The 13,841-nt window shown below is 45.1% G+C and overlaps 1 protein-coding gene across 2 annotated transcripts; it reads left to right on the forward strand.

Annotated features, from left to right (window-relative positions):
* The first annotated feature begins 2,160 nt into the window (after positions 1-2,160).
* lrp10 (low density lipoprotein receptor-related protein 10) lies at positions 2,161-10,455 on the forward strand. Of its 2 annotated transcripts, none has more exons than XM_031791932.1 (10): positions 2,161-2,260; positions 3,077-3,282; positions 3,505-3,537; positions 4,172-4,316; positions 4,699-4,889; positions 5,095-5,741; positions 5,977-6,416; positions 6,651-6,845; positions 7,039-7,168; positions 8,341-10,455. In XM_031791932.1, the coding sequence occupies exons 2-10, from the start codon at positions 3,234-3,236 to the stop codon at positions 8,971-8,973; spliced, it is 2,463 nt and encodes an 820-aa protein (XP_031647792.1). In that variant the 5' UTR covers positions 2,161-2,260; positions 3,077-3,233; the 3' UTR covers positions 8,974-10,455. The 2 variants fall into 2 exon arrangements, with proteins under 2 accessions (XP_031647792.1, XP_031647794.1); XM_031791934.1 differs by having other exon boundaries at positions 2,203-2,260; positions 3,216-3,282.
* The last annotated feature ends 3,386 nt before the right edge of the window (positions 10,456-13,841 follow it).

Consider the following 13,841-nt stretch of genomic DNA (forward strand, 5'->3'; position numbering starts at 1 on the left):
CTGAGTCTGTACATAGTCAAAGATTTGCTTAATTTTGGGTCAGTCAAAGTGGTCAGGTATTCTGCCACTGTGTACTCTCCATTTAGGGCCAAATAGCATTCCAGTTTGTTCAGTTTTTTGGTAAGTTCTTTCCAATGTGTAATTATCTTTTAGTTTTTTCATGATTTGGTTGGGTCTAATTGTGTTGCTGTCCTGGGGCTCTGTGGGGTCTGTTTGTGTTTATGAACAGAGCCCCATGACCAGCTTTCTTAAGGGACTCTTCTCCAGGTTTATTTCTCTGTAGGAGGTGGCTTTGTTATGGAAAGTTTGGGAATTGCTTCCTTTTAGGTGGTTGAAGAATTTAATAATAATTAGCGGGGTTCGGCCTAATTCTGCTCTGCATGCATTATTTGCTGTTTTACGTTGTACACGGAGGATGTTTTTGCAGAATTCTGCATGCAGTCTCAATTTGGTGCTTGTCCCATTTTGTGAATTCTTGGTTGGTGAGCGGACCCCAGACCTCACAACCATAAAGGGCAATGAGTTCCTTTAATAACTGATTCAAGTATTTTTTGCCAGATCCTAATTGTTATGTCAAATTTTATGTTCCTTTTGATGGCATAGAAGGCCCTTCTCTCTCAGATCATTCACAGCTTTGTGGAAGTTACCTGTGGCGCTGATGTTTAGGCCGAGGTATGTATAATATTTTGTGTGCTCTAGGGCAACAGTGTCTAGATGGAATTTGTATTTGTGGTCCTGGCAACTGGACCTTTTTTGATTTTGTCTTACTGAGATTTACTGTCAGGGCCCAGGTCTGAAATAATCTGTGCAGAAGTTCCAGGTGCTGCTGTAGATCCTCCTTGGTTGGGGACAGAAGCACCAGATCATCAGCTAACTGTAGACATTTGATTTCAGATTCTATTAGGGTGAAGCCAGGTGCTGCAGACTGTTCTAGTGCCCTCGCCAATTCGTTGATGTATATGTTGAAGAGGGTGGGGCTTAAGCTGCATCCCTGTCTCACCCCCCGGTCTGTGGAAAGAAATGTATTTTTTTTAACCATTTTAACCACACACTTGTTTGTGTACATTGATTTTATGATGTCATATGTATATCCCCCCCAACACCACTTTCCATCAATTTGTATTGCAGGCCCTCATGCCAAATTGAGTCGAAAGCTTTTTTGAAATCAACAAGGTATGAGAAGACTTTGCCTTTGATTTGGTTTGTTTGTTTGTCAATTAGGGTGTGCAGGGTGAATACATGGTCTGTTGTACGGTAATTTGGTAAAAAGCCAATTTGACATTTGCTCAGTACATTGTTTTCACTGAGGAATCTACGAGTCTGCTGTTAATGATAATGCAGGGGATTTTCACAAGGTTGCTGTTGACGCATATCCCACAGTAGTTATTGGGGTCAAATTTGTCTCCACTTTTGTGGATTGGGGTGATCAGTCCTTGGTTCCAAATATTGGGGAAGATGCCAGAGCTGCGGTTGATGTTAAAGAGTTCAACATCATAAAAATAAATAAAAAATTGAGAGAGAGAATTGAGATAAAGAGAGAGAGAGGAAGTTCCTCCCTCTTCCAGATGTGATGCCTATTTCAGTGAGGTAAAGAAACAGCTGTAGACTCTGCGGCTGTATAAATATGAACATTCATTAATCATAATAAATGAAAACAATAGCCCAGGATAATGTAAACTGTCAAAAAGAATGACAAGAAGTTAGGCAGACAATTCACTATTCATTTAATTTCCATCCCCGTTGTCTCAGCCCCTTGCCAAAATGCATCAACAATGAATACAGCATGTTACCTTTCTGATTATACAACCACTAATGTTAATGCAAAGAATGTTACATTGTATCAGATGCAATGCCGACAGCTATAATAAAAGACCCCTAAGATTTGAGGGATCATATCATTAGCCTACTCTATTCTGACACCTGGTGGTGAAACATTATCACATTAATTCACACCATTAAACTCCATAGCAAAGACATTGTGAATAGAGGAACCAACTAACAAACAATGATGGTTAAATATAAATCAGAGAAAAATACCCGTGACAATGATTTGTTTGTTTGGAGTTTGAGGCGCTGCTGTGACAGCCCAAGCCCCTCGCACCGCCCCCGCTCTCGCCTGGACAGCCGCTAGTGATAAACGCCGTAAGAAATAATAGCGCCATCTGCTGGCAGTAGCGCTACATCCTCTCATGTCACTCAACTAAAACAATACGGAAGTTGCACAGAACTCTGCCTGTCAACAAGAAAGACGACAGAAAGGGTAAGGTTGCTAATTTAGTTGTTACAGGCATTTATATGCATCATGTATCGCTGTTTGTAATGTATATGTTCACCAGGGTGTTTGTAGGTATATTTGAATGCTTTTTATCGCGTGGCACGTTCAGGAAACGTTACAAGGAAGAAGTTAGTTAGTTAAGTTAGCATTAGCATGCTAGCCGCATAACACAGACAGGACGAGAGAGCGAAGCAGCTGCTTCTTTACCCTTCCTTCCTCTTCAAGGAAGTTTGCGGGGCGAGGATCCAGGAGGCCTAGATAAGTCTGGTGTGAATTATTAGTTAAAATGGCATAGAAACGCATTTTTGTGGTTAGGATAATAATTTTTGTGGTTAGGATAATGATTTTTGTGGTTAGGATAAGGATTGGCTTGCTGGTAAGTCATCGCTACAACATAACGTCATTAGCTAGCGAGGCAGGACATTGCTGTGTATGTGTTCTCAATACAAATAGATCGGCATAACCTCAACAGTGCTTAGCTAGCTAAACCGAACTACTTTAAATGCCTTGCTGTCATATCTAAAGGCGAGTACATTCTGTATGTTGTTTGAAAGTAATTCCCTCCAGCTCCTGTGACAATGTAGCCTGGTCCCAGATCACTCTTATGGTCTTTTTGTGTGTGTGTGTGTGTGTGTGTGTGTGTGTGAGGAGGAGGAGGAGGAGGAGGAGGAGGAGGAGGAGGGGGGGGGGGGGGGGGGGGTGACAATAGGCCATAGGAGTTGACATCACAAACAGATCTGGGACCACGCTAGTTAAAATAACCGTTTATGTTGAATAGGTTTTATCTTTTTATTTTCTTAGATTGTCTTCCTGAAAGACAAGTCAGCGACGATGGGGTCATTCTGCAAGGAGGACTGAGGGATCTGACCTAGATGTTTTTCTATTCTACTTGTCTTTCTTTTCAACTTTTCTTTCTCTTTCATGAGCACCTGTATTTCAGAGGAGCACTATCATCAGAATGACTGCCTCTTTCAACCTTTGTGTCCTCAACGTTTTGTTTGTAACTGGTGAGTTGTATTATGTGTGTGTGTGTGTGTGTGTGTGTGTGTGTGTGTGTGTGTGTCTGTCTGAAGATGTCAAGACGTCATGGTACTTTAGGGCATACAACTATTAAAGTGTGTAGTGTAGCTAGTTTCAACTGTCAACTGCACCACATACAAATACCAGTCAGATCTTTAGTAAGGCCCTGTTCAGACCTGCATAACTCAGTTTTTCCTGTTGATTCACAGCCTACAGCAGCCTGGAGCTGGCCTCCAGTACTGGTAAGATAACTACCCCCCCCCCCCCCCCAACTCTTACAAATGCCTCTATTCATTTTATCAAAGGGACCTGTCTGTCTCTCACCCGTCTCATACTACTTCACAGGTATGTCTGATCAACAAAGTAGGTGTGGCAGTCTAAACAGTAATTGTAAGAATCAGTTGTGGCACCACCCGTTCTGTCACATTTTTGTGACGCTCAAATAATATTGAAATGCTTTTTGTCTTGTTGATACTACTGGGATTCCTCTAGACAGGGCATATACCAATATTATGAGTTGGCTAACTCAAGGTTATGAAGAGAAGGTCCTGCTAATATTCCCTTTGAATAAGTGCAAACACTGTTGGAAGTGCACTACAGGTCCATTATTTTTTAGCTGTGCCTGATGTGGTTTTGGTTTGGAGGGCATGTTGTGGTATAGTGCATGGTGTCTCAACAGTTTCAGCACCAAGCCATTGCATTTATCAGGGTCATATTTAGTAGGGCACACCGCAGCAAGAAGTTTTGAAACAGAAAGCTAAAATCAGAATTTTTATTGGACAAGTTTAGGTAACACCTGCCTATTTGACTCCTGTTTTCTCCCTAATGAACACAACCCAGGAGTCTAAAGTATTGCACTGTCCTTCTCTCTTCCAGCTCATTGTGGACAATCTCCCCAAGTCCTGGAAGCCCCGAGGGGAGAGATCAGAAGCTCCGTCCACCACAGCTGGTCCTACCGCCCACGGCCGTTCAACTGTAGTTGGATTATCAAGGCACACGTAGGAGAGCCCGTTATCCTCAGGTAATGTCTGCCCACTCACTGTCTTATCCTCCAAGGGGCTTATTCGGTGGGGCAGAGTGCAACTTTTGTCCCTAAACTACCTCCAGTCTTTAACCCTCTTGGCACTTGGTTAGATCTGAAGGGATTGGGTAGGTGTTAGAAATAGGATGGAATTTCCATCAAGACTCTCAGTGGACAAGATGACACGACTAATATGTTGTTTAATGATACTTATCCAATACTTTCAGATTGACAGTTCCTCAAGGGGCAGGGAGTAGAGGCTGTGACTGGGCCTCAGAAAGGTCACATCATGAGAAGAACATGGCTTCATAGCCAAATCATTTGGTTTTTGATCGTTTGCTCACTGCTTGTTTATATCTCTTTTCACCCGTCGTTCTTTTAGTTTCTCCCAGTTTTCTACACGCTGTAAGAAGGAATGGGTCTCGGTGACATCATCAACTGGCAAGCCCATTACCTTTTGTGGTTCCGACCTGCCAAAGCCCATGGAGTTGATGGGGGGGAACATTACAGTGACGCACCACTTCCTGCCACACTTATTCCCCGTCTCTGCGTTCTGCCTGGGCTACGTCAGAGGTATGGTGGCAGGATTTTATGTCACTTGTTAATCATGAGGAAGGATGGTTTACTATGGTAAACTAGTTTTAACCATATTTGAGGACCAGGAATTACAATATAGCTAAAAGGGATATAAACTCTCCTCCCTCTCCCACCATTTCCCCCTGTTCATCTCTCTTGGTCTCTCTCCCACTCTGCTCTTTCACTCTCTCTCTTTCTCTAGACTCTGGTGAATGTCCGGTGGTGGACTTTGAGTGTTTGGGCGGGCGCTGCCTGCCCCTGTCCTGGCGCTGTAACGGCCAGACAGAGTGTCTGGGTGAAGGGATGGGGCTGGGAACAGACGAGCAGGAATGTGATGGAGAGATCGAGATCCTGGATCCTGAGCACAACAAAGTAGTGGTAACCACCACCACACCAGAGTCCTACATAGAGAGAGAGAGGGAGGGGGAGACAGGAAGAGAGAAGAGCGGGGGGAGGGATTGGGAAACAGCACCGGTTGAGGTGGAGAAAGAGGAGAAGGAAGTAGAGGAGGATGGGGACTACACCAAGGTAAAGGAGCCAGATAATCCTATGGAGGACTACTGGGAGTTCCTGCCTCGTCAACTCCCCAGCCCCCAGCCTCACAGAGCCCACCCCAGTCCCGGTGTGACCCAGGCCCCCATCGAGTGGCCGTGTGGCGGCCTCCTCCAAACCTTCTATGGAACGTTCGCCCCTCCTTCCATCAAGGGCCCCCCTCTGTTCTGTGTGTGGACCCTGGACCCCCAGGACTCCAGGCCTCTGAAGCTGGACCTGCAGCTGCTGGAACTGGGGCCTGGAGACACGGTCACTATCACCAACAGACAGCAGGGCACCGGGGAACTCATCAAAACTGTAAGTGTTAGTCGATCTGGGTATGTGTTTAATAGAAGTTTCCCCTAACAGACTGATACAGGGTCATATCTTTTTGTATTCCCCTAGGATTGGGAGTAGGGTTGTCTGATCCTAGATCTGTGGTTAAAACTGACTTCTACCTCTGGAATTTGTCATCTGTCACGATACTGTCCAGTTCTGTTACCCAAGTTAATTTACTCAATCTAATCACCCTGTCCTTTTCCCTCTCTGACAGATCACCAGCGAGTCCAGCTACAAGGCCATCCAGGTTGAGTCCCGGACCGGCCTTCTCTCCCTGACCTATCACACGCTTCCCGGCTCGGAGGGGCTGGGCTTCAACGCCACCTACCGTGTCGGGGGCTACTGCCCCCCCTGGGAGGGTAAATGTGGGGGTGCCGCGGGGGGCTGCTACACCCAGGAACAGAAGTGTGACGGGCGCTGGGACTGTCCTGAGACGGGGCATGATGAGGCGGGATGCAGGGGGTGTCCCAGGGACCAGTTTGCTTGCGGAGGGGTGGGGCAGCGGGCGGTGCTGGCGGGTCATAACTTCATCGGGCGTCCGGTGTGCTTCCCTGCCAAGGAGAGGTGTAACTACCAGCTGTACTGTGCTGACGGGAGCGACGAAAAAGACTGTACCATATGTCAACCTGGGACCTTCCACTGCGACAGCAACAGGTAGGGAATAGGGCTGTGTGTGCACCCATTACTGTATGATATTTAGTTTGATATGTGTGTGTGCACCCATTACTGTATGATATTTAGTTTGATATGTGTGTGTGCACCCATTACTGTATGATATTTAGTTTGATATGTGTGTGTGCACCCATTACTGTATGATATTTAGTTTGATGTGTGTTTTGGGGTGTTTGTGAGAAATCACCATCCTGACGGTGTGTGTCTCTTCCCCAGGTGTGTGTTTGAGAGCTGGAGTTGTGACGGCCAGGTGGACTGTAAGGACGGGACAGACGAGATGAACTGCACCATGACCCTGCCTCGAAAGGTCATCACCGCGGCAACCGTGGGCAGCCTGGTCTGTGGGCTGCTGCTGGTCATCGCTATGGGCTGCACCTGCAAGCTCTACTCACTGCGGACCCGAGAATACAGGTACCCCTTATTCACCTCACACCTCAGCTTTACGCCTGTTGATGCTTCACCAAAATACACAAAAACATCGCCACAAATGATCTTGATCTGTGTCCAGAATACAAAGAAATATCTCTGTCCAAACCAACGTTTATTGTGTTTGACCTGACCCCCATGTATGTGTTGATGTTTTTACCTTGTTTCTCTCCTGCAGTATGTTTGCGCCAATCAGCCGCCAGGAGGCGGAGCTAATCCAGCAGCAGGCCCCTCCCTCCTATGGTCAATTGATCGCCCAGGGCATCATCCCTCCAGTGGAGGACTTCCCCACAGAGAACCCCAATGAGGTGAGTGCACAGGTCTAGAATCAGCTAACCCTCTCCCAATCCTCATCCTAACCATTAATGGGGAAAATGCTAAACTGACATTGGATCAGAAACTAAAGGCAACTGTGTCCCTCTGTGATTAGAGCACAATGAATGGAAGTCCTCAAACAACTGACAACTTGAGTTATTTCCATTCTTGGGTGTCCTTCCTTTACAAGGGAATCCTCCACTTACAGTCGATTTGAAAGGTCCTCAGTACATCCCTGTGTCCTCTGACTGTTCACCACTAGCCTTGTTTATCCTACTACCTACCAGCTTTACTGAATCACTCCATTATTATCAGGCTGTAGTATGGCGGCAGCATGCACTACTACATAAATACTGTTCTTAGATCAGGGGCAACCTCATCCTACTCTTAACGGGAGAGGAGAGACCCACTCAGATCCTATCAATGCTCCTTCATAATATGAATAGCCTATTCACATATTCAAATTGGATTTGTATTGGATTTAGAAATGAAATTACTTCACTCCATTGGTTGCTTTACTATACTAGTGCATCCCGTTAACCTACAGTAGATTGGAACTCATCTGGCTCTTCAATAGACTCGCCTTGTATCTCCTACTTACCAGAAGCACTCAGAAAGTTCAGTCAGACCCTCCTGAATGACTCCATTATACTCAGGCTGAATCAGGCTGTAGTATGGCAGCAGCAGGAGGGTGTAATCTCATAGATTTGAGTTACACTGGGGCCTGTAGGAGTACTGATCTAGGATCAGTCTAGCCTTCTAGATCAAAATTAATAGTATTATACGTCCAGGGGGGACCTGATCCTAGAGCTGTGTGACAGCAATAGCAGGAGCGTGATCTGATAGATTGAGTTACACCAGACAACACAATGGAGCCCCTCACTACACCATAGTCTGATAACTGCTGCAGACAGCTGAAGGAGGGAAAGAGTGTTAGCTAAAACAATATGCTCTCTGTGTTCAGTGTTGTAGCTTTGTTTAATGGTCCCCTCAAAGAGTGATCTAATTCAAATAATAAAGTCATTATCATTTCATGATGGTAAGTCATTTTATTAGTATAGCACTCTTTAAATACAACTGAAATCTCAAGGTGGTTATCTTTTTTTCTTGTGCTCTTTCTTCTCTACTTATCTTTTTCTCTCTCTCTCCTCTCTCGCTCTATCAGTCTTCCTCTCTTTCTCTGAGAGGTTTTCTCCAGCTTCTCAGACAGGATACTTCTAACTCTCCACGACGCCGACGCCGTCCCCGATTCATCCGCCGGGCTGTCCGTCGCATGCGGAGATGGGGCCTAATCCCCAGATCCGCCTCCAGGCCCTCCCAGCCATCCAGCTCTGCCCCCCAGCTGACAGAGGCCCCCTCCACTGGTGTGGATCCCAGTCAATCAACTCCCGCCACCACCTCATTGGCTGTGGAAGCCGTCAATCTGCCATTGCCACAGAAACTAGGCTTGCTCCCACAGACAGTGCAGTACCAGCCACCACCACCCCCCCACTTCCTTCCTCCACCCACTCTACTCCCTCCACCCATTGTCTCTACTCCAGCTACCCCCCAGAGCCCTCCAGTGGTTGTCCCCCCCACCCCCAGCAGCCCCTCCCTAGCCTCTCTCTTCCACTCTTTGGGGCGCACTATCTCTCGCTTCCGCTCCTCCCCTTCCTCCTCCTCCCCCACCAACTCACTGCCCCTCTCCACATCCCCCTCTTTCTCTTCCTCCTCTTTGGAGGACGAGGTGCTACTTATCCCCCTCTCCGAGGACACAACCCCAGAGGACGACGTGCCCCTGCTTACACTCGACCCCTGACTTGATCCAACACCCCTTCCCTAAATGATGACTCAAGCACAGGAGCACTGCAAGGCTCCCTCTCTCTCTCTCTGTGTTGGTCTGGTGCCTTGGAATTGCATTTGAACTAACTAAAGGAATCTAATATTCAATGCTTTTATGTTATTGAGTGTGGAAACTCCTAGAGAAAATGTGTGTATTTGTGTGTGTGTGTGTAGTGTATTTGTGTGTTGGATGTGCACTTATCCAGATATAGTCTGAAAGAGGTGAAATTTGCACAGAAAATCTCCCCCTCATGATCTAATTTAAGCAATGAGGCACCTCTGGAGTTCTAATATACCACGGCTAAGGGCTGTTCTTCTGCAGGACGCAACACGAAGTGCCTGGATACAGCCCTTAGCCGAGGTATATTGGCCATATACCACAAACCCCAGAGGTTCATTATTGCTATTATAAACTGGTTACCAACGTAATTACAGCAGTAGAAATAAATGTTTTGTCATACCATGGTATACAGTCTGATATACCATGGCTTCCAGCCAATCAGCAATCAGGGCTCAAAACCACCCGGTTTATAATATTTAATTTACTGTCAAGTGAATGATTGGTTTTAGCACGTGAAAGAGTTAATGTCTTTGTGTGACAGCATATGTGTGAATGCGTCATGTAAGGGTGAGCATATGGGGGGCCAGTGTAAGGATATGGAGATGTCCTGTGTAGACACTATCCCATGTATAGTTCTCATCTCCCATCTAAGTGCCTTTTCAGAAGCTTGCTACAGTTGATGAATTTGAATGATGACACACATACTGTACACACTGTCCCAAATATGTGGACAAAAAGGAACACGCACAGACTGTGTTTTATATTTCTTTCATAATGGATAAATTGCATGTCAATTCTGCAAGCTGGCAATAATTTTTGGGGACCCTCCTGGTTAGTGTACGTATGGCATAACTGACGTGTATAGTTTCGTATGCACTTGCAAGTGTGATGTATGAATGTTTTATAATGTAGTTCTCTAGTAGACAAATTGTGTCTCGGCTCACAAGACAATCTCTCTTGGTGCCTGAGGTTGGGTTAGACCTGTGAAGTGCACAACCGCACACAGAAAGATGAGGCCCCCCAGGGCCCACGGTCACAACAACCCCGACTTAAATTCTCAGCCCTTTGTGAATGGAATCCACTCTACCACGCTTTCACGCAGTGAACATATAGCAAATTAAGATACTTTTTAGTCTGCCATTTTTACATCGTATCTTTTATTAGTTTTTCTGCTTTTATCCTCCAGAAATGTACTTTAAAAAAATCTTAAATTGTTGTTCTGTTTGCCTGGGTTGTACTGAATGTATTCAATTAAACATAGTGGTTGGAGGATGATGAGATGTTTAAAACTTGCAATGTAGTGATAAGGTTGGAGAGAGAGATTTTACTAGGGTCTATTTCACTGTACATAGCTAAAATGTGGACAAATCCACAGAGATTAAACAATTTGCACTTTTACTTGGACTCTAGCTTTTATTGTGTTTAAGAGAGAGAGAGAGAGAGAGAGATGTGTGAAAGGAATAAAAAGCCAATCTTAGGAAAAGCAGAGAAGAGGTGGCATTTTTCGATGAGGAGGTCGTCAGCGCCATTGTTCTCTGTCTCCTGGGAATGTATCAAAGACATGTGACATCCATTTCTCCAGAAGACCCCTGGGGTGCCATGACAATTCAAGTGGATTAAATACCTGGGTGTCAAAGGAAGAGGGACAGACTAGTGTAAAGGAATGGTTGTGACCTTTGAAGAACTAGAAGAAGAGAACTAGAAGAACTAGAAGAAGAGTGAAGGGAGTCGGGGGGGGGGGGTTGACGGCATCGGCGCGAGGTTGAGGCAACTATGTGCATTAGTGACCATTAGTTACCAAGTGGACTGTGAAAATGCAGTAGTTGGCCAGAGATATGGATTTCTCTCCAAAATCACTGAATGACTCCATTATCATCAGGCAACTCTTAACGGGAGAGGAGAGAACCACTCAGACCCTGTCAATGCTCCTTATCTTTCCCCCAATTCATTTAGGATTCTCTTGGAGCCTGTCATATATCTACAGATGATGTCAAGGGAGGCTGCAGAGGGGAGAACGGCTCACAATAATGGCCAGAACGGAGCAAATGGAATGGCATCAAACACGGAAACCACGTGGAAACCATGAGGAAACCATGTGGAAACCATGAGGAAACCATGTGGAAACCATGTGGAAACCATGTGGAAACCACGAGGAAACCATGTGGAAACCATGAGGAAACCATGTGGAAACCATGTGGAAACCACGTGGAAACCATGAGGAAACCATGTGGAAACCATGAGGAAACCACGTGGAAACCATGTGGAAACCATGTGGAAACCACGTGGAAACCATGAGGAAACCATGTGGAAACCATGAGGAAACCACGTGGAAACCATGTGGAAACCATGTGGAAACCACGTGGAAACCATGAGGAAACCATGTGTTTGATGTATTTGATACCATGCCACCTATTCCACTCCAACCATTACCACAAGCCCGCCTCCCCAATTAAGGTGCCACCAACCTCCTGTGGCTGATGTCATACTGACGTCACTCCTATAGATCCCATCTCTTTCATCTCTCCCCCAGATGTGACTCCTGTGGAGGGGCTATGATAATGGCTTCACCCCTCTCCCTCAGCAGGCCATGGGTGTGGATGATGGTGGTGGTGGTGGGCATATGGCTCCCTGGTGCTCTAGAGAAATGTATCTTTGATGAGGTTCAGCAGTCAGTCACAGTGGTCACCACACCCACTGATCAACATGGACATCACCCTAAAATCACTGGGCCACAAACTCACAAGTTCAGAGGATACAGATGAATCTAGAAGTCAGACACACCTTCACCTCAACAACCTCCACCCTAGAGACACAACAGAAAGCTCAGAGAGCTGGCTCCACCCACACACCCTGCACAGCCAATCAGGATCCACACCTGGGTTCAGCGGGAGAGCCCTGCCCTGTCTTACGTGGAGAGAGAGAGAGAGAGAGAGACTGGAGCTAGCAGTCAGGGAGGCTGTTGGCATCGTGTCCAGCTTACTGTCAAGTTAACAAGACACAAGTGTTTTTGTTGTTGTTGTTTAGTTACTGTTGATTGATTGTATGATCGTATTATGTGTATGATTGGTTTTGTTTTATTTTATTTGTTATTTTACCTTTATTTTACTAGGCAAGTCAGTTAAGAACAAATTCTTATTTTCAATGACGGCCTAGGAACAGTGGGTTAACTGCCTGTTCAGGGGCAGAACGACAGATTTGTACCTTGTCAGCTAGGGGGTTTGAACTTGCAACCTTTCGGTTACTAGTCCAACGCTCTAACCACTAGGCTACCCTGTATTGTTAATGAATGTTAGTGTTATTTTGTGTCATTGAATGTTAGTGAGCGTGTTGATATGTGTTAATGGTGGTGATAATTTCTAAAATATCTGTTCCTACAGTGAACAGAGTCCCTGGTCGTCTGTTGCTCAGCAGAGACAACAAGTACTGTGAATTCATCTGGTGGAACGCCAGCACTGCCAACAGGCCTGACTTATATAAAGTCTTGTCTAAGAATTCTGTACTGTATATCTTCTTATCTACTACTATAGCGTACCACAGTATGAGTCATAATACCTATAAATCCTAGCGGTCAAACAAGGAAATGGTTCCAATAGTTTTTCCACCATACATTTTTGAAACACTTAAAATAAGGGCTGTGTTGCATGTAGACTTACCCTGGTGTGACGTTTTGATAACTGTAAATCTCTTTAGGACAAGGTGACATTTAAATCCCCCCAAAATTAAATGCGAATTAGCTGCTAATGTGGCTATCATACAGAACTACAAATGCCCGTCTCAAGCTTCACGTCACTCCAGGGCCATGATGATCTGGACGAGACTGCTGAATCGAGGCAAAGGTAAGAATCTCTTGATTAACTATCTAATGTTAGCTAAATTTAGTAATGAATAAGTTGGCTACATTTCTTTAAATTGACAATTGACAAAATACCTGTTTAGCAAAGGTGTCAGCTAAAGATGATGTGCAGGAGCTTGCAGGGATTTGTAGTCTTGCATGATGTTTACTTTGCTGCTAATTAGCACTTTTGAATCTGACAGTAAATATGTTGCTAAAAGTCACCTTGTCCGAGAGAGATTTACATGGTTATCACAACGCCAGGGTAAGCATTCGTTTCAAGAGTTTCTAAAATTCCCCAATGGGAAAAATGAATGGTGGAAAAACAATTGGAACAATTTCCCTGTTTTTCTGTATAACACTCTGTGACATCTGCTGATGTAAAAAGGGCTTTATAAATACATTTGTTTGATTGATTGATGGTTTGACTGGTAGGATTTATGGGTATTATGACACCTCCACTGTGGAGCTCTATTGACCCCTGAATGATCTCAACCAATCAAAGCTTTCCATTTCGGCGTGGAAACCCCAGAGGGAAAGTGGATAGCGCAATGGCTGAGGGGATAAAAATAACGTGTTTGGACTGCAGCCCTGGTCTCTACTGACCCTGAGCCGGGAGGACCACTTGAGAACCTGGTATGGACTGACCCTGCCATCTATACACACATTCTATTATACCCTATCCTTAACCCTATTAGCTAAACTTTCCTCTAACCCTGACCTTAACCCTTTAACCTAACTCTTAATCTTAACCCTAACCCCTTACCCCTAGCCTTGATAACGTTAGTCAGCTAGCTAACGTTATCCACCTAGCCACAATTTGTAAGATATCATATGTTTCGCAAATTCATAACATATTGTATGTTTAGCAAATTCGTAACATATAATGCAAATTGTAATTCGTAACATATCATACTAAATGGAGTGTCTCGGAGTTACATAGAGAATAATA

The sequence above is a fragment of the Oncorhynchus kisutch genome, linkage group LG16 (assembly GCF_002021735.2).
Source record: "Oncorhynchus kisutch isolate 150728-3 linkage group LG16, Okis_V2, whole genome shotgun sequence".
Classification (NCBI taxonomy): domain Eukaryota; kingdom Metazoa; phylum Chordata; class Actinopteri; order Salmoniformes; family Salmonidae; genus Oncorhynchus; species Oncorhynchus kisutch.